Source organism: Notechis scutatus, chromosome 9 (assembly GCF_049901735.1).
Source record: "Notechis scutatus isolate UNSWTSFEM ecotype Mainland chromosome 9, rNotScu1.2, whole genome shotgun sequence".
Classification (NCBI taxonomy): domain Eukaryota; kingdom Metazoa; phylum Chordata; class Lepidosauria; order Squamata; family Elapidae; genus Notechis; species Notechis scutatus.
This window is the reverse complement of record NC_142017.1, coordinates 1,813,939-1,832,971: the sequence shown is the minus strand read 5'-3', so window position 1 is coordinate 1,832,971 and position 19,033 is coordinate 1,813,939. Positions and strand designations below refer to the sequence as shown.

The window sequence follows — 19,033 nt, the reverse complement described above, 5'->3', positions numbered from 1 at the left end:
AGACAATTTTTTTTAAAAGTATGTTTCTAAGATGTTTGAAGATAGAATCTCCCCAGGCACATACAAACAATCCTCGGATTGTGTTGCTGAAAACCAAACAGGCTGGGATTTCTGCAACTCACAGAATCAAGAAGGAACAGGCCCCCGTTTTCTCTAAGATGCTGAATTTAAGATGTGGAAAACCCACATCAGCAACCAGAACTTTCACTCTGCAGCTATAAGCATTCCCTGGGACTTTCTGCCCAAAGATATCAGCAACGCAGAGCAATCCTTTTGTAGATGGGGTTTAAAACACTTTCTGCTTCGACTGATTTTGGAGGATGTGTACATGCAGGCTGGATCGATGCTGTGTGTGTGTGTGTGTGTGTGTGTGGATTGCCCAACACAGGAGGCCATGTGGAACACAACCCACAAAAGGGAACCAAGATGGAACTCTCATATTGGTCAACGGCAGACAAAGTCAAGCAGAACAACAACAACAACAACAAAAACAGGGTCGATCCACGTGGTGCCCTGGCTTAAACAAATATTCAGTCAAGCCCAGCTTCATAAATGATCTGCCTTCAAGAATCTGTGATCCATGGAAACCAGGAAGCCCCTCCCTTTCCCTTGGGGAGATCTTTGTTGATGGGGTTGCCATACCAACCAGGTCAGGAGCAGCACCTGAGAAGACAAGGGTGCAGCTCTCCGTTCACCGTGTTTCACGGCTGCAAAGACTGAGGAGGCCAGCTAAGTTCCCCTGCAATCATGAACGTCATTCTTTTCAGGTAAGGCAAGGGGTTTACTCTAATTGGAACTACTCCCTCTTGCAAAACAGGCTTAAGCGTTGCTTGTTGGAGATGCAGAATTTTCTGTGCAAGCAAGAGGATCTGACGGTGGGAGGCTGAAGCCCTGGTGGGAGTCACTCTGGTGCCTTTATTACTTAAAAGAGCAGTATCGATGGAGACAATAAGTGATTGAGATCTGCCCCAAGGGAGCTAAGAATTTAACTTCTGCCCTGGGACAACCACAAGGAGAGAAGAACAGGTGTGAAGCCAACAAGACTAGTGCATGATTTGGGGGATGGCGATTCAGAGGGAAAAGCGTGAGTTGCAAAAAAAAAAAATATGTTGCGGGTTTAATTCACTGGGGTGGGAGCTTGTCTAAGTGTGCACAAGGGCACAAGAAAAAAATAGCAAGAGCACTTAGATATATACTGCTTCACAATGCTTTACAATTCTCTCTAAGCGGTTTAAGAGTCAGTCTATTGGCCCCAACAATCTGAATACTTATTTTACTTGGAAGGATGGAAGGCTGAGTCAACCTTGAGCCAGTCAGGATCGAACTGCTGGCAGTCAGCAGAATTAGCCTGCAATACCGCATTCTCACCTCTGCGCCACCACAGCTCTTATACCTGACAGAAGGTCAAAGCTCTTTCGTCTTGACCCATGGATACACCGTCCACTGTTTGGAAATTCTGCAGCTATTAAAAACCACTTGCCTCCATAACAAAGCATCCACCTGGTAGTCAATTGAATCCAGATGTGTCCCACAGCTCCCCCCCACCTCAAAGCTGTCTTCATGGCTCCCCTCCAGAGGGCGGCAGGATAAGCCACATCTGGAGGAAACCATCTACAGGAGATCTGAAAGCAGGAGGGATTTCATTCGGATCTACTTCTAGATCAGGGATTCTCCATGGATGGTCCATGGACATCTGGCAGCCCCAGTCTTCCTGCTGTGTGGCCAGTGTCCAATTTCTCATGCATTTCTCTGCTTTCACCAACAATCCGTTGCCTGGTCTTGACTTGCCATGCCAGCCTCCGTCTCAAGTGAAAAATGTGTAACTGTTGTGGCAGCCAGCAGCAGAAACAGACAGTGGGGAAGAAAGGGGACCAGTCCAAGGACTCGGATGAGGGTCCTGCATCCAATGCAGAGATGGGGCCAGGACCACCTGGGAGTGGGGTGCTGCCTCCAGAGTCTGGCAGCAGCAAGGCAGAGGAACAACGGGAGCCTGTTTCCTGTGCGCGTGTGCACAGAGCTGCTAGAAGGCAAGAGCAGCTGAGACAAAAGAGGTGACTTGGGAGTAAATCTGGGAGGTGATTGCCCGTCCCATAAGGCAGGGATCCCCAACCTTTTCGACGCCGCGGCCCGGTTCCGGCGTCAGCTGGGCGCCGCGGCCCGGTTCCGGCGTCAGCTGGGCGCCGCCATTTTTTTTTTACGAAAAATCACTTCCGGTGACATCACCGGAAGCGATTTTTTCGTCAAAAAAAATGGCGGCGCTAGCGCTTGGTGAGCTTTTTCGGGTAGAAATGGCTTTCTACCCGAAAAGCTCACGAGCGCTAGCGCAGCCATCTTTTTGACGAAAAATTGCTTTTTTACCAAAAAAGATGGCGGCGCCCAGCAACCAGCGGCCCGGTAAGGCTTGTTCCGCGGCCCGGTACCGGTCCGCGGACCGGCAGTTGGGGACCCCTGCCATAAGGGATAAAAGTCAGACCTCAATGACAACACCTTTTCAGGAAGCAAAGTCATTCAATAGATTCTGAGTCTTCCTTGAAGCTCTGTGAACTTTGGTTGGTTTTTTTTCTGGTACTTCGGTTGGTTTCCTTTCTAGTCAATTGGATACTTCTGTTTTTGGCTGCATTCCACAGAACTGAAAGGTGGGTGCTTATCTTGGGGACTGTTTAAGATTAGTTTTGGCTGGGAATGAAAACAATCCCCAGCGTTGCAATAAACTAGGTTTTGCTTTTAAAACAAGTTTGTGATTAATTACGTTTGATGAAGCCTGGGTCAGAACAGTAACTCTACAAGAATCTTGCTATTGAGGTGGGCGGCATATAAAGTGAAAGAATGAATGAATGAATGAATGGATGAATGAATGAATAAATAAATAAATAAATAAATGAATGAATGAATGAATGAATGAATGAATGAATACAGTTAGTCCTTGCCTTACAACAGTTAATTTAGTGACTGTTCGGTTACAGCAGCACTGAAGAAAGTGACTGATGGCCGTTTTTCACACTTATATGACGTAGCATCCCCATGGTCACGTGATCAAAATTTGGCTGCTTGGCCACGGACTCATATTTATGATGGTTTCAGTGTCCCGGGGGGAGGTCACGTTAACCCCCTTTTGCAACCTTCTGATAAGACAATGGGGAAGCCAGGTTCACTTAACAACCATGTGATTAACTTAACAGCTGCAGAAATTAACTTAACAACTGTGACAAGAAAGTAAAATGGGACAAAACTCACTTAATGACTGTCTTGCTTACCAACAGAAAGTTTCAGCTTTCAGATGTTTGATGGATAACGGAGATTTTTTTAAAAAAAGAAATCACTTCTTGTTTCAGGGAAACCTAAGCTTAAAAAAAATTACCTCTTGTTCCTTTGTTCTAGAGACACCCAAGTGCAGATCATGGAGAACACAATTGCCAACGCCGAGAAATACTTTGGCAGCTTCTGCAGCCTGATGGCGGCCTACACCCGCAAGACTGCCAAACTTCGGGACAAGTCTGATATTTTGGTGAAAAAGCTCATCGACTATGCCAACACAGAGAATCCTGAACTGCGAACAACGGTGAAGAATTTCGCCGAGGACCTGGCCAAAGTGCAGGACTACAGGCAAGCGGAGGTGAATGTGGCGATAGAAACCCCTTGTGTACTGAAAGGTCCTTGAATATTAGTAGCTCGGGTTGGAAGTTCTGTTGTGGGTTTGAGCTCTGAGTTTGGCTCCAATTTGGTTGCCAACGTTTCGTCCCCATTCCAGGAGATTCTTTGGTGTAAACCCAAAGTGCACTGAAGATGTCTCCCCAAATGGGGACAAAACATTTGCAACCAAATCAGAGCCAATCTTGGAGCTCAAACCCACAACATCCATTCTGTACGTCACACCCAGGAGCACCACGTCTTAGCCCCTAAAGTAGAGGTCCCCAAACTTGACCATTTTAAGACTTGGGGACTTTGGCTCCCAGAGTTCTCCAGCCAGCAATTTTGGGAGTCGAACTCCACAAGTCTTAAAGTTGCCAAGTTTGGGGACCCCAGCCCTAAAGAAATATTTGGCCTCTGCAAAAAGGAAAGGATCAATAGGGTTAGGACATGGGATGGAGGGATGTTGATTTATTTTAGGGGATGATGAAAGGGCTCCAATGATTTCTGCCTGCCTGCATTTCTCCAAGGGTGCATCCTGTTTCCATCAAGGGGTGGATGATTACAAAACTGGGGTGCAAAAGTAGTTATCCCAGAAAGATCACTCTAGAAAAGAGTTCTGCTAATCCCTGGTTTGTGATCCTATCTTCCCTTCCTAGCATTCTGGGAGTTGAAGTCCACCCATCTTAAAGTAGCCCATGTTGAACAATATGGCTCTAGATCAGGGATGTCCAACCTTGGCAACTTTTAAGATTTTGTGGACTTCAACTCCCAGAATTCCCCACTCAGCATGGCTGGGGGATTCTGGGAGTTGAAGTCCACCATCTTAAAGTGGCCAGGGTTGAGCAATGTGACTTTAGACTGTTCTGACCACAATTCCCAAAGTTCCCAGCCAATCTTGGGCATGACACATCTGGAGTCCAGCTGTTAAGTAGCAAGCTGCAGTGCAGAGGGGAGCTGCGAGCCAACTGCCAAACTGTTTCTTTACAGTGACCTTTGAATAGTGGCCAACACAATTTCTCATTTAGGTGGAGCGGCTGGAACAGAAGGTGGTTGAGCCTCTCAAGGTGTACGGAGTGCTCATCAAACAAGCCAAGGTAAGCAATTCATCTCCCTTTTTTTTAGCACCCCTGCACTGAGCTGGCAACAGCAGAACAAGAGAGCTGAGCTGGATGTATCATTCAGGGCATTTTCCCCATCCTGCTTAATCAGGAGGTCCAAGGATGGAGAAGTGATAATGATGAAATATGTATGTTCTTGATGCTCATTGAACTTGTTTTATTGCAGATGTTTCATAACCCAACTGGGTAATAGCATCATCACTAAAAGGAGTGAGGTTTGTGGAGAGGAGGATGAGGAAGACTATGGGGTCCTTGGTGATCTCTGAGCTTGGCTGTTTTCTTGCAGATGTTTCATGATCCAAACTAGGTAACTCATCAGGTCATGAAACATCTGCAAGAAAAGAACCAAGGACAGAGAACACTAAAGGACCACACAGTGCTCCTTTCCTCACACCTCACTGCTTCCTAGCATTGATGATATTCCCTAGTTGGGTCATAAAACATCTGCAAGAAAACTACTAAGTACAGAGAGCATCAAGGACCCCATGATCCTCCTCCTCCTCCTCCTCCTCCTCCTCCTCCTCCTCCTCCTCCTCCTCCTCCTCCCTACATACCCACTCCTTTCTAACACTGATGATGTTCCCTAGTTTGGATAATGAAACATCTGCAAGAAAACAAGCTAGCTCAGAGAGCACCAAGGACCCCACAGTCCTTGAACCCTGAGCTACAAATCTTCTCTTCTATGGAATATGTACTTTTAATTGACTTTTGCCCCTACACTTCAAACCATGGTTCTTTTCTTACCATGGTTCTCTTCACCGCTTTTCTTGAATCAACCATAGCTGATTGAATTCACACAACCCAGCAAACTGCAAAGCCTGGGCTTACAAACCAGGTGCGACCAACTTGTCCATCTGCAAAGATGCCACTCAGATATATTGAGCTGCATAAAATGTTTTCAGTTCTTCGGGGCCAAACAGTTTTTTCTTCCTTGCCTTCGACAGGCCGAGATTAAAAAATTCAGCAAAGCCCGGAAGATTGAAATAAAGCAGCTAGAAAAGCTGGAGAAAACCAGACACAAGTCGCCCTCCAATCAACATATGATTGTATCCTTGGCTGAACATAATTGAGTCAATTTCTCCTTTGGCTTCTGGAAATGTATTTACCGTTATTTATTCCAGTGTTTCTCAACCTTTGAAGATGTGTGGACTTCCAATTCCCAGAATTCCCCAGCCAGCTACGCTGTGCTATGCTATGCTATGCTGGCTGGGGAATTCGTGGAGTTGAAGTTCCATATTATCTTCAAACTGCCAAAGCTGAGAAACACCTATTTATTTATTAAATTTATTTGCCAACTATCTCACCATGGGGCTCTCTAGGTGGCTTAGAATAATGAAAAGGAAGAAAATAAAACAGAAGCAGACGTAAAATAATTAAACCCATGAAATAGACAATTAAAAGGAACACAAGGAGAATAACGCAGGTAGTCCTTGACTTACAATAGTTCATTTAATGACCAAAATTACAACGGCACTGGAAAAATTGGCCTATTACTGTTTTTCACATTTATGACTGATGCAGAATCCTGTTCATGTCATGAAAATTTGGACGCTTGGCAACTAATTCATATTTATGATAGTCGCAGGATCCCACTGCAAAGTTATGGAGAAGTCAGATTCACTTAACTTAACAACTGCAATGATTCCTTGAACAACTGTGGCAAGGAAGATCATAAAATGGGGCAAAACTCACTTAACGACTGTCTCGCTTACCAACCAGGCTCAATTATGGTCCTAAGTGGAGGACTACCTGTATATCAATATGATAACCCCAAAAGATGGAAGGGTAGAGAGCAGAGAGGAAGGGGAGGGGAGGTGGAGTCTGCCATCAATCCAGCAACCAGCCCCAGTGTGGAATTCCCCCATTGGACCCCAGGGGCCAAATGTACCCCAATCTCCCACGATCATCGAATTCCGATTTTCCCAAGTTTGGTGGTGTTTGGGTTTTTTTTTTTTTTGGGCCAAGGGAGGTTTGTGTTACCAAAATGATTTCTTCCGAAAACTCTCCACAAAGCAGCCGAAAAGATTGGAAACAGACATGCACGGGGGAAATATCGCTCAAACGAGGAATGCCAATAGACAATTAATTTCTCTAGATTGCTACCAGCAGCCCTGAGAAGCCGAGTGAAAAACCACAGGGACATAGTTTAATACCCAGAGGTGCCAAACCTTACTCACAGATGGGCAAGCTGTCAGTTTTAGTTTCTCGGTTTTTTGCAAATATTGTCAAGTAATTCTGCTCCACGTCTGAATTGGCCAGATCTTTCTTAAACTTCACACAATAATGTGTGCACCTTGGTTCACCTTTTCCAAACTGCTTGGGGTGTTTTTTGCTTGCAATGTTGCCTGGCGATTCAAATTACATCCGTCATTTCCTCTACAGGAATGCTTTTCATAAATACATGCATTTTTTGCAACCTTTCCTTGCGCACATCACATTACAATATATTATGTTGAACCAAGCAGTTATACTTTGAGGAAGCCTAAATCCGCACGTTAACTAGGTTTTGGATTTGCATTCTAATTTGAAATGCAAAATTAAATACGTTTACACCTCGATGCAAATTAAATATTTCCCCCACCCCATGTTTATGTATCGCAGGGCTGCAAAGCTAAAACAAGAAATTAAAAATATGCTACAGAATCCTAGTGAAGTCAGATGCTTATTGCTGTTCTAGATTTTAGCCGGCGAATATCGTTATTAGGCTGAGACCAGGAAACCTTTTTATGTATGCAGAAGGCTCAGAAAGAGATTTTTAAGCACGTATAAAAGAGAGAGGTAACTGAAGATAACCCCTCCCAAACCCTAGTTGTTTTCCTAACATCTATCTCCAAGCCTGTTTTTGCAAAACCAATCAAAATGTCCCCTTTTCACCTTCAGAGTGATTAAAAACCTTAAGATTTTCCTGCAAATTCCTCGGGGCCTGCGATTGACATCAAAACAGCTTCTTAGCATCCACACCTTTAAAATGCCAGCGAGAATGGCAGTCACCTTCTTTCATGACATATTAAACCTACGGGGAGGGGAAATAAGATCTTGCTGGGGAAAGACACCACAAGATAATCCTGAGAGATTAAAAAAAATAAATCTTTTTTTATCATGCGTCTTCCTGCAGATATTTTAAGCGGGATATTGAAGAACCAAATCGCTGTAGTAACAGACACGGAGGGAGGGAGGGAGCAAAATTAAAGGTGGCAGCTCTGAAAAGCAAGTCCTTTGGGAAAATCCTTTGGAGGGGGGGGCAGAACAGGTCAAGCAGCTGTAGGAACTAATTTGGTGCTAGTGGTGAAGATGCCGGATTAGAAATCAGGAGGGGGTGAATTCTGTTTCTCCTCTGGTCAGGAAAGGCAGGTGCTTAACTTCAGGGCTAGCCCCTTGCTCTCAACCCCTCAACAACACAACACCTGCCTGTTGTGGGGAAAAGCAGGAGAGGAGGGAGGATTAAGTACGCCTGTCTTGAGTTGTACAAAGCAAAGGGGCATGAATAAATAAATAACAACACAGGGAAAGGGAGAAAGACACCTGGAGATCGGTAGAGCAGGGAGGGAGACAGGTGATGGCATGGATCATCCATCGTTATTGGATGGGAAAGGAGCGAACACCTGATAAACCAGCATGTTCTCTTTTTCTAGGGCCAATCTAGCAGCTTGGTGAGATAGACCAGATCAGGAATGGCCTCAAGAGCAAGGCTTGGATTCTATTTGATTAAACATTTATTGAGTGTTCTCCAACTTTAGGATGTGGGGACCACAACTCCCAGAATTCCCCAGCCAGCATGGTGCTCACACCTTAAAAGTTGCTGAAGTTGGGAAACACCAGGCTACAATAAGGGGATCTTGCAAGTCTTCCCTTCCCTTCCCTTCCTTCCCTTCCTTCCCTTTCCTTCCTTCCTTCCTTCCTTCCTTCCTTCCTTCCTTCCTTCCTTCCCTTCCTTCCTTCCCTTTCCTTCCTTCCTTCCTTCCTTCCTTCCTTCCTTCCTTCCTTCCCTTCCTTCCTTCCTTCCTTCCTTCCTTCCCCTTCCTTCCTTCCTTCCTTCCTTCCTTCCCTTTCCTTCCTTCCTTCCTTCCTTCCTTCCTTCCTTCCTTCCTTCTGTCCCTTTCCTTCCTTCCTTCCTTCCTTCCTTCCTTTCCTTCCTTCCTTCCTTCCTTCCTTCCCCTTTCCTTCCTTCCTTCCTTCCTTCCTTCCTTCCTTCCTTCCTTCCTTCCTTCCTTCCTTCCTTCCTTTCCTTCCTTCCTTCCTTCCTTCCTTCCTTCCTTCCTTCCTTCCTTCCTTCCTTCCTTCCTTCCCTTTCCTTCCTTCCTTCCTTCCTTCCTTCCTTCCTTCCTTCCTTCCTTCCTTCCCCTTCCTTCCCTTCCCTTCCTTCCTTTCCTTCCTTCCTTCCTTCCTTCCTTCCTTCCTTCCTTCCTTCCTTCCTTCCTTCCTTCCTTCCTTCCTTCCTTCCTTCCTTCCTTCCTCCTCCCCAGGAGACAGTGGGGAACCATCCCAGAATCTCTTCCTGTCTTCTTTCCCTGAGCTTCTATCCTTTTGTATCGTAGTTTCCTAAAACCTTCATCTTCACCATCATCTTCACCTTCACCATCATATTCTCAGGAGCAGATAAATCGGCCTCCTTCCATCCCATTCTCACAGATCCTGGAATACCGGTTCCAATTTTTCAGCCACATCTCCTCTTTTGGCTCCTTCCTCCACAGAGGAATCGTTACCAAGATGAACTTTAAGTTACCAAGCTCATCTTGGTCTTCGGGGACAAAATTGGGTGCCCCCATAATTCTAAAAAACCCTGCAAGGAGCATCCAGCATTTCTGGACTTTCAGAGAAAGTTTTGCCTGTGGGCTCTGAATCTGCTCACTCTGGGATTCATTCCCATGTTTTGACAAAGTCTGTAGACAGCCAGATGGAGCCACACGCCCACACAATTACAGCCCCTCGTTTCCTTTCTTCAAAATGTGGTTTTGCTTTCCTTTCACCAAATGTTTCCCCTCGCCAAGAGATGAAAACAGTCAACCTGAGCATCTCGGAGACTATTTTTTTCGGGGTCTCAATGACCCAGATGTGCTCCAACCTTCAGACTATCCTTGATCAGATGACCTACCCACCTTCTAATCCTCCTTCTGCCTCCCCCACCCCAGAAATGTCTCTTCCTGCTGTTTCTCCACCCAAGCTCAACAGACAAATCTTCCTGAAGGCTCTGCGACGGATTCATGGACACGGCTGCCCCCTCGTGTTGAAGTTACCGAACGGCCAAGCTCTGTGTAACTTGATAAATGTTATCCGTTTTAGTTCAGAGAGTCCAGACGCCAAGTTCAAAGGTAGTGTTACCCCAAAATGGACTCTGGAGGACTGCTACTAGACGGTTTCTGATCTAGTCTTTCTTGCTCTCCTCAAAGATCAGTCTTACGAGCTACCTGAAAGAACCAGCATACTGCAAAGCACGATGTATCATTTTGTTCCAAAGAAGCCATTTATTTTAGCAATGGCTTAGCCAAGCCTTGGTAAGATGGACTCCATCACAGCCAGAACGGCTACTATGAAAAAAGGTTCTGTTTCCTGTTCAATGTTTTGCCTTGACTACCACCTTCAGTCACAGGTAAGGGGTTTCTTTTCTTGTAAATGGCCACCAAAGACCCAGACTCAGTATTGTTAAAATAAAGACACAAGTGGAGATCGTCTTGATACAAGAGCTGCTCTCCAGAATAAATGTCTACTGGACACAGTGTTTCCACAAGGGTATATTCACAAGAGAAGTTCAACTATTTCTTTTTTTGAAAACGCTTCTCCAATAAGGAGACATGCCAAAAGACCCCCAGATAAGGCAGATGATGTCATTCTTCCATAACTTTATGCTCCTTTTAGATATGGGGATTTTCAATATATTTCCAGACATAATTTCTAAGAGGGCTACCAGGGTGGAGAAGGCTTGGCCAAAAGACACCTCAAGTTACTAAGTCTTAAATTCAAATCGATCCATAAAAAGCATTTGCCTTTCTTTCAGGAACTTCGGGAGCTAAAGCAAAGTAGTTTAACTGTGCTCTTACAAAGTATGTCTTCTACACATTTTCTCCAGATGTTGTATGAGGGCCCAGGAAATGTGTCCACCCTCTGATACCTTCCATTGTTCCTGTAAATTCATGAGTTAAGGAGGAGATACAGGCTGAGTTGACCCCCTCCTAATCCACAATGTGGAGAGCGTCATGAATAGTGAGTCACGTTACTTTGTAAAGCTCTGTGTTCTATGTGACACAGACCATCATGGCTTGTCTAATGGACAACCCTCAAATCAAACTGCAGCAAGAGAGATGATAGATGGATAGATAAATAGATAGACAGACAAACAGACCAGAGAGACAGACTGACCAACTGACTGACTGACCATCCTGGGGTAAGTGACATTTGATCCAGAATTCCCTCAAGCTTCTGTTTCAAACCATACATACAAAATGACACCAGTTATGCTCAGAATTGGAAATAACATGTACTGTATTCCTTTCACTGCAGTCCAAAATAAAGATAGAGCAATTCTCATCAATATTCTAAGAACAAACCAGAGTCGTTCAAAGTGATGTAGTCCTGTTGAAACCAGTAGTGGGATTCAAAATTTTTTTACTACCAGTTCTATGGGCATGAGTTGGTGGGCGTGGCAGGGGAAAGAATACACTACAAAATCCCATTCCCTTCCCACCCCACTAACCTGCTTTCCAGCTCCATTCTCCTGTGCAGGGCAACCAAAGGAGACCCAGCCGATCAGCTGGGACTCAATGGGAAACAGAGGATAGATGGGGTTGGCGGGGCCAGTCAGAGGCGGTATTGGCCAGTTCTCTAAACTACTCACAATTTCCGCTACTGGTTCTCCAGAACTGGTCAGAACCTGCTGAATCCCACCTCTGGTCCTGTTGAAACCACGCCAAAGAAACTGCTTCCCTGTATGATGTGAGGAAGCTCCTTATGAAGCTCTCAAAAGGCCTAGCTGTCGGATGTCCTCAGATCAAGCTTTTGACCCGTCACAGAAGGAGACAGGGCCAAGGCCCTTGAGGTGCTTCCTTGTACCAAATTAACTACTCGTATCTAGCGAGATGTTCGGAAGACGTGTTCCTCTTCCATCTTGCTCAGTACCATTGATGGGGAAAGCGGCGCTTGATGTGATGCACCTTCCCCATAAATATCTCCCTGGGTTCCGGGCAACCATCTCATCCATGTTCCACCCCTTTTTTGGCCAGGTTGAGTCTCAGGCGCACAAAGCTTCACTGGATGCAAGTCGGACGACTCAACAGCTCGAAGAGACTGTAGATGAGTTCCAGAAGCAGAAGTTAAAAGATATCCAGGTAATCTGTTTAGGAGCTGCTTCAAAAGCTTTGAATCATTTGTGCTGTTGGCGGAGACTAAGATCCCAATTTTTTCCCCAATGAAAGCATGTTCAGGTGAGGCTGAGTAGAACCTTGTGAAAATGCGCAATATAACCACAGAGAGCTACATTTTAAAACTGCAAACTACATCAAGCAAACAGACCTAGAGGAATCCTATTTGTTTTAAATTATCATCATTTTTTTATTTTTTTAAAATTTCTTGATTAAGAGTGCCCAACTCCAAAATTACTCTGGGCAGCTTATAAAACATCCTTTTATTGTCTTCTGCAAAGGATTAGAATGGAACATAATATAATGCAACAAAAACTGCCACTGTGGGAGGTCTCACATAAAAACTGAAAAAAATCCATATTGTTATAATTAACCTAAATGTATTGACCCCTTCATAAATACTGCAATGCTTGATTACTATTGGATTTGACTATTGCTGGAAAAAAATGAATACAAAATTCAATATTCAGCTTCACTTCACTGAGAAAAACTGCTAAAGGAAACTTGTCAATTTGCAAGTTAGAAATTGAAAAGAGGAACTATATACATGTGTTCTCTATAAGTACTATCTATGTAGTACTTGGATGGATGGATGGATAGATGGATGGATGGATGGATAGATAGATAGATAGATAGATAGATAGATAGATAGATAGATAGATAGATAGATAGACAGACAGACAGGCACAGAAAGACAGACAAGAGGAGGAAGGAAGGAAGGAAGGAAGGAAGGAAGGAAGGAAGGAAGGAAGGAAGGAAGGAAGGAAGGAAGGAAGGAAGGAAGGAAGGAAGGAAGGAAGGAAGGAAGGAAGGAAAGAAAGAAAGAAAGGAGGGAGGGAGGGAGGGAGGGAGGGAAGGAAGGAAGGAAGGAAGGAAGGAAGGAGAGAGAGAGAGAGAGAGAGAGAAAGAAAGAAAGAAAGAAAGAAAGAAGAAAGAAAGAAAGAAAGAAAGAAAGAAAGAAAGAAAGAAAGAAAGAAAGAAAGAAAGAAAGAAAGAAAGAAAGAAAGAGATTTATATTTTTCTGTAATTTGCTTTCTTCCTTTTGGAGGCTGTAATTTTGACCTCACAGTTACAGTAACATCAAGCTAGAACAAATGTATATTCCGTTATGGAGAAGACATTTGGGGTTTTCAATTTTCGCTCGTCAAACTTCACATGAAAATTACATGTCCCAAGTGACTTATTCAGACCAGTTCTTATGAGGCTGAGAAAACAGGACGCTTCCAAATATGCCAAAGAAACTGTTTACAAAAAAACTGTTAGGAGAATTAAAAAGACAATCAAGACTCACATTTCGTTGCTCTGCTGCTTCCTTACCTTGCAGAAGATCTTCTTGGATTTCACCGGCATCGAGATGGCGTTCCATGCAAAAGCTCTGGAGGTTTATTCCCAAGCATTCCAAACTCTGGAAAATTACGATGCAGAAAAAGATTTGGAGGTACCGAGCGGTGGGAAAACACAGAGGCTGGGTGGTGTCCATTTGTGGGCTTTGGCATAAATCCTGCAACAGCACAAAGGCACCTGGCTAAGCTTCCATCGCCAACATTTGCACAAAAGGGGAGCCATTCTGGTTTGCATTGTTCGCAAGAAGCCCCAAGAATCACATAACTCACCAGAAACTCCACTAAGACTCCAAGATCCCTCTCATAGTCACTGCTATTAAGCCTGGCTTCACCCAGTCTTTTATTTAAGTATTAAAATAATGCACGAAATAATAAACAACTTTTTGGTATATATCTTTTTTTAGGTAATTAGGGCAAAGAAGTGTCGTTGAGTTGGCCACACCTATCGAGTCACATGACCACCTAGCCATGACCACCCAATCACATGACCACCCAGCCACGCCCACCCAGCCAGTCATTAGGGCAGAGAGCCCCTTGCTAAAAAAAATTTGAAGCCCACCCCTGGTTATAGGTTCAAGCATGTAGTCAATATAGCCAAACTATTCAGCTTTATTGGGTGGTTTTTAACCTCTTCCCAACATATAGATCAGTGTAACTCAATCTTGGCCACTCTTAAGATATGTGGACTTCAACTCCCAGAATTCCCCAGGGTTCAAAAGTGGGATTCTATCCCTCCAACCGGTCTGCTGGCCTCCTCAAAATGAAATTCTTGCCTTGACAGGACTTCAGAGCAAAAATACAACTTGCTTCCGGAAGGTTCCCCGACTCCAAGCCAGCCACTGCCACCAACCCAATCTCCAGCCTTCCATGGTCCAGAGGAGCACAGGTAAGGAAGGACAACCTGGTTGCCTAAACCTGGCTTGGATGAGGAAGGACTATGGGGAAAGAAAACTCCCCAGGAAAGGGCAGAAGGACGGATTTTGGCATTCCAAGGACAATCAACTCAAATGGTGTAGGGTCTCCCGCTTGGGCGGGGGGTTGGACTAGATGACCTACAAGGTCCCTCCCAACTCTGATTATCTGTTATCTGTTAGGTTCAAGAAGACTAGGGGTCTATGGAGATTCTCAGTCTTCTAGGTCATGGTTGTCCCAAAGGTGCTTTTTCAAGAGGCAATGGGACTTTCTTTGCTTTTCTTTGAAGACATTTCGCTTCTCCTCCAAGAAGCTTCTTCAGCTCTTCTTCAGAGCTGCTTCTTCAGAGCTGAAGAAGCTTCTTGGAGGAGAAGCGAAATGTCTTCAAAGAAAAACCAGAGTGTCCCGTTGCCTCTTGGAAAAGCACTTTTGGGACAAGAAGACTAGGTCCAGCCTACATAAACTACCTTGTTCTGTGGGCCACAGGAAAGAAACCCAGAGGGCAAAAGGGAGTTATGGAAGGAAAGGAGTCAACTGTCACCCCAAAGGGCAAGGAACAAGAGGCAGAGCCAGGAAACAAACCATCATCCACAGTCTTAGGTCCCGACCAAGAAATGCAGCCTAAAGAATGAAGAGAGCAGCTCTGACAAATGTTGGTGGCTTGCTTGGAGCAGGTTTTCTGGTCTCCACCCAGCTGCTGCTCATCAAAGGATGATTGGCAAGAAGGCCTACTAGAAGCCAATGCTTGCTCCCGAGTAGACCCAGGATTGAGGCTTCCAAGCCAGCATTGTTCCACCCAAATTAAGGGTGGGGTTGTGCGAAGAAAAATACTTTTGGGTTTTTTTTTTAACCCACTCTGATTCATTTGGATGGAAGGAATCAGGACTTTAGTTTTCCCTCTTCAGGACTAAACGGGACTCCCCACGTTTCCATGGGATCCTAAGAGAAGCCATCCTGAGGTGATTTTTTTTTCCCCTCAGAGGACTTTTTCCACATGGGGCGAATGGGGGAAAGAAAGCAGGGCTGCTTCACAGCAGCGGAAGGTGGGGCGTCCACTGGAAAGTCCCCCCACAATTACGTCCCTCCAACAACTCCCTGAACCCCAAAATCTCCACTGAGGCAAACTCCAAAGAAGTCCTCAGGGGCGCCAAGTCTGAGGTAGGAAAACAGGCCCCTTTCCCACCGCAGGAGAAGGACACGCCTGCAAAATGGCGGGATTTTAACTTCAGAAAGGGCCCAGGCTTTGATTCATGGTTGGGCAACTAGGTCTTAGGTTGCAAAACCAGGTTTGGGTGGAGGGAAAGAGGTCTAAATTTGGGATCTAAGATGCTGGCTTCAAGTCAAGCAGGCAAGTACAGGTAGTCCTCATTTAATGACCGTTCAAAGTTACAATGGCGCTGAAAAAAAGGAGACTAATGGCCATGTTTCACGCTTACGACTGTTGCTTCCCCCGTGGTTACGTGAAGAAAATCCAGACGCTCGGCAACTGTCTCATATTTATGACGGTTGCAGCGTCCCATGTGATCCCCTTTTGCGACCTTCGGACCAGCAAAATCGACGGGCAAGCCAGATTCACTCAACAACCCCGTTTACTCACTTAACAACTACAATGATTTCACTTAACAGTGGTGGATATAAAGGTTGTCAAACGGGGCAAAACTCACTTAAGAAATGTCTCACTTAGTGACATACATTTTGGACTGAATTGTGGTCGTAAATCGAGGATTACCTGTACTGCAGGTGGGGAATCTGACTTCCTGGAGTGAGGGGGATGCCCAAAAGAGCTGTTGACCAATGTGGGGTGCCCATAAGAGGGGGTGTTTCGGGGGTGGGTGGGGGGAGGAATTGACCCTCCCCGAGTCAAAACACAGCCTTGGCACTGACCATGACAGCAATCGTGGCTTGTTGTGCTCCCATAAATGTAACCCTGGTTTTCTTGGTTCCTCTCTAGAGTGTCCCTAGCACGCTCCAGAAACTGACATTGGTGGAGACGGAAGAAGAATCTGAAGAAGAGCAGATGCGAGAAACCAGCACCGCTAAGCACCCCCAGATCTGGCGGGTGGCCAGCAGGACCCCCTGACGAATTTCTCCGTTCGTGATATTTAGACCTTTTTTTATTTTGTTCCTCGGCCAACTTTCTTTGCCCCTTAGGTTTTCCTCCCGCTCGGTACCCGCTCCCTGCTCCACACCCCCAAATCGGACATCACAATAAAAGCCTTTGTTATCAAGGACATCCTTTTATTTTCGTTTGGGAAAAGATGTCCACGCAGGCCACCCTTTCAAAAGCCGGTTTTCATACACATCAGATCGGGGTTTGCAAGAGGCAAGTTGCTAGTCCACTGAAGAGCGGGGGGGGGGGTGTCTCTCCAAAGTTGGTGGCTTTAAGACTTGTGAACTTCAACTCCCAGAATTCCCCAGCCAGCATAGCAGCAGTTCAGTCGTCAAAGTCATAAATCGTTGTTTTTAGTGCTGTTATAACTTGGAACAAATTATGAAACAAACGGTAAATCAAAGATTCTCTGTAATTTTACTGGGAATGTGCTGAGCCTACAAAGAGAAGCACGTGGCCATCCAAACTTCCAAGCAGAGGCATCAGGTCTTTGTACCCCCCTAGGAAAATACTCCCCCCACATCCTTCCTCTTGCACATGCTTTGAGTGAGAATCCTGGAAACAGAAACGATTGAGACATTTCTTCCCTAAAAGAGGAAACTTCCTAGGGTGGGATTCTTTGCAAGCGCATCTGCAACCTGGCCAGAAGAATCTCCTCTTCCCGCATGGAAGGACTCGGTGGCGAGTCTTAAATCAGGAACTGCTTATCCACCAAGGTCTTCTCCGCTAGATTTCGCCTCCCGAGTGCGTCGCGCAGTATTTGCACAAGCTGAAACACAAGACGGGCCTCCGTTTGTCCTCGGCACAGCTGACCCTTGTCTTCCCCCTCTCCAAAATGGCCAAGAAAAAGCAAATTAACTCAGCGAGAGCTGCCTCGCTAGACCACTGGCCCTCTTTCCTGAGTGCCACCACCATCAAGCCGGTGTTGATGGCTCTGGGTCAGCATGCACGGTGAGCTGAGATGTATGCCGACTGGACACAAAATCATCTCACAGCTTCCTCAATTCACACATAACATTTCGAGGCAGGTTGCCTGATTCAACCTCACATCTTACTCCTGCCTTTAATGCTCCCAGGACTTGCGTTAAAGACTCACACGTGGCCTGGCAGCCGATCTTCTGATGAATCAAAAACAACTTTTTTGGGGGTGTGTGTGCAAAACCTTATCTTCTTCATGCTACGTCATGCCTGGTTTTAAGAAAAGGAAGGGAAATGGCATTTTTCTACTATTTCCTCTCCACCTAGAAATTTTACCTTCTGCACGGCAAAGGTAACAATGGTCGAGAGCACGAAATCCTGTGTCCCCAAATCCACAGCGCAGAATAGGAGGGTTTCAAAGAGAAGGAGCAGCGTCTCGTGGCCATAGAAGAGCGTCCGACTGAACAACGCACCATCATCTGAAGGAGAAAGTCGCCAGAGCCTTCAAGCTCAGACCATCATGCAGGATAATTCCAAGGGTTCAACCTCATCTACTGCCAAAATTGTGTGAGCGAGCCCTTAAAGCAGGGTCCCCAAACTAGCCAACTTTAAGAATTGTGGACTTCAACTTCTGGGAGTTGAAGTCCACAAGTTTTAAAGTTGCCAAATTTGGAGGCCTCTGTCTTAAAACTAGATCCCCATAGCACGATGGGTACCGTTATAGAGAACTGATATGTCTCCCTGCTCCTGAAAGTCCAAGTCCATGATCCTCTCCGAGAAAAACTTATCCTTCACTACGTAGTCCATATCGTTATACCTCTACAGGACAGGGAGAGAATGAGAAAGGGTTAGAGAAAGGATCGATGAAAAGGAAAACGAGTCTGCAGAGGGGACATCTTATTTAGAGTAGACATCCTAAGAGCTGCTACATTATGCTTCATTGCACGGTCAGCCAGGTGTTTAGGCTGGATTTGGCAGTTTTGTCCACCCACCGAGTCCTTCCCAAGGATCTGGAATTGGCAGATATGGTTGTTGGACAGGATTAAAGGTCTTCCCACAGGTTCCAAGTCAAGCTGCCTTTTGCAACTGACTGAGGGTGACTCTGTCAATTATTTTGTCTTTTTTAAAAAAAATCAGTATTCTTCTTTTTCATCTTTTCTTCTTCCCCTAAAAATGTTTCCAAAAAAAGTTTGATTCTTCTGGAGTGGGTGGCTATGATAACTTGAACATACACCATTAATCTAATAAAATGAACTCGAATACATTTTAGAAAAGAATACAGTTTTGGTGAAAAGAGAATGGATAATAAAGTAAAATTCCAAGTGGAAGATCACGCAATGTCTCTGACACACCTAAGAAGCCCCTTGACCATGTTCGGCCTCTACTGACGTAGACCCAATGTCCTCCTCAAACCATATTTAGAGCTCTTTTCCAGCTGCTCAACTCAAGGGGACGACAGAGTGAATAAATCACCACCCCTGGAAGGAGTTTAGCGAAATGTAGCTGAAGACTCACATGTTCCAAGAAGCAGACCAGGAACCAATTCAGCGCATGGTAGCCCTTCATCCTCTGCTCGTGAAGATCAGGGCGACTATGGAGTCCTCTCTGGTGCTATAAGGAGAATATTCATGGACTTTAAAAGTTCAAGCC

General features: G+C 45.3%; 2 protein-coding genes across 3 annotated transcripts in view; one reads left to right on the top strand and one right to left on the bottom strand.

Annotated features, from left to right (window-relative positions):
* The first annotated feature begins 631 nt into the window (after positions 1–631).
* CIBAR2 (CBY1 interacting BAR domain containing 2) lies at positions 632–16,580 on the top strand. The gene is made up of 9 exons (XM_026689773.2): positions 632–767; positions 3,379–3,613; positions 4,656–4,724; positions 5,693–5,794; positions 10,330–10,335; positions 11,963–12,067; positions 13,425–13,538; positions 14,225–14,329; positions 16,307–16,580. The coding sequence occupies exons 1-9, from the start codon at positions 748–750 to the stop codon at positions 16,433–16,435; spliced, it is 885 nt and encodes a 294-aa protein (XP_026545558.1). The 5' UTR covers positions 632–747; the 3' UTR covers positions 16,436–16,580.
* Positions 16,572–19,033, bottom strand: part of LOC113427301 (meckelin-like) — a 16,137-nt gene continuing 13,675 nt past the window's right edge. The window contains exons 21-24 of one of the 2 annotated variants that reach the window (XM_026689772.2): positions 18,899–18,994; positions 18,100–18,202; positions 17,720–17,862; positions 16,572–17,234 (exon numbers count right to left, since the gene is read on the bottom strand). In XM_026689772.2, coding sequence (XP_026545557.2) covers positions 17,154–17,234; positions 17,720–17,862; positions 18,100–18,202; positions 18,899–18,994 — 423 coding nt within the window. In that variant the 3' untranslated portion in view covers positions 16,572–17,153. The remainder of the gene's footprint in view (positions 17,235–17,719; positions 17,863–18,099; positions 18,203–18,898; positions 18,995–19,033) is intronic. The other variant, XM_087971388.1, reaches the window with a different exon arrangement.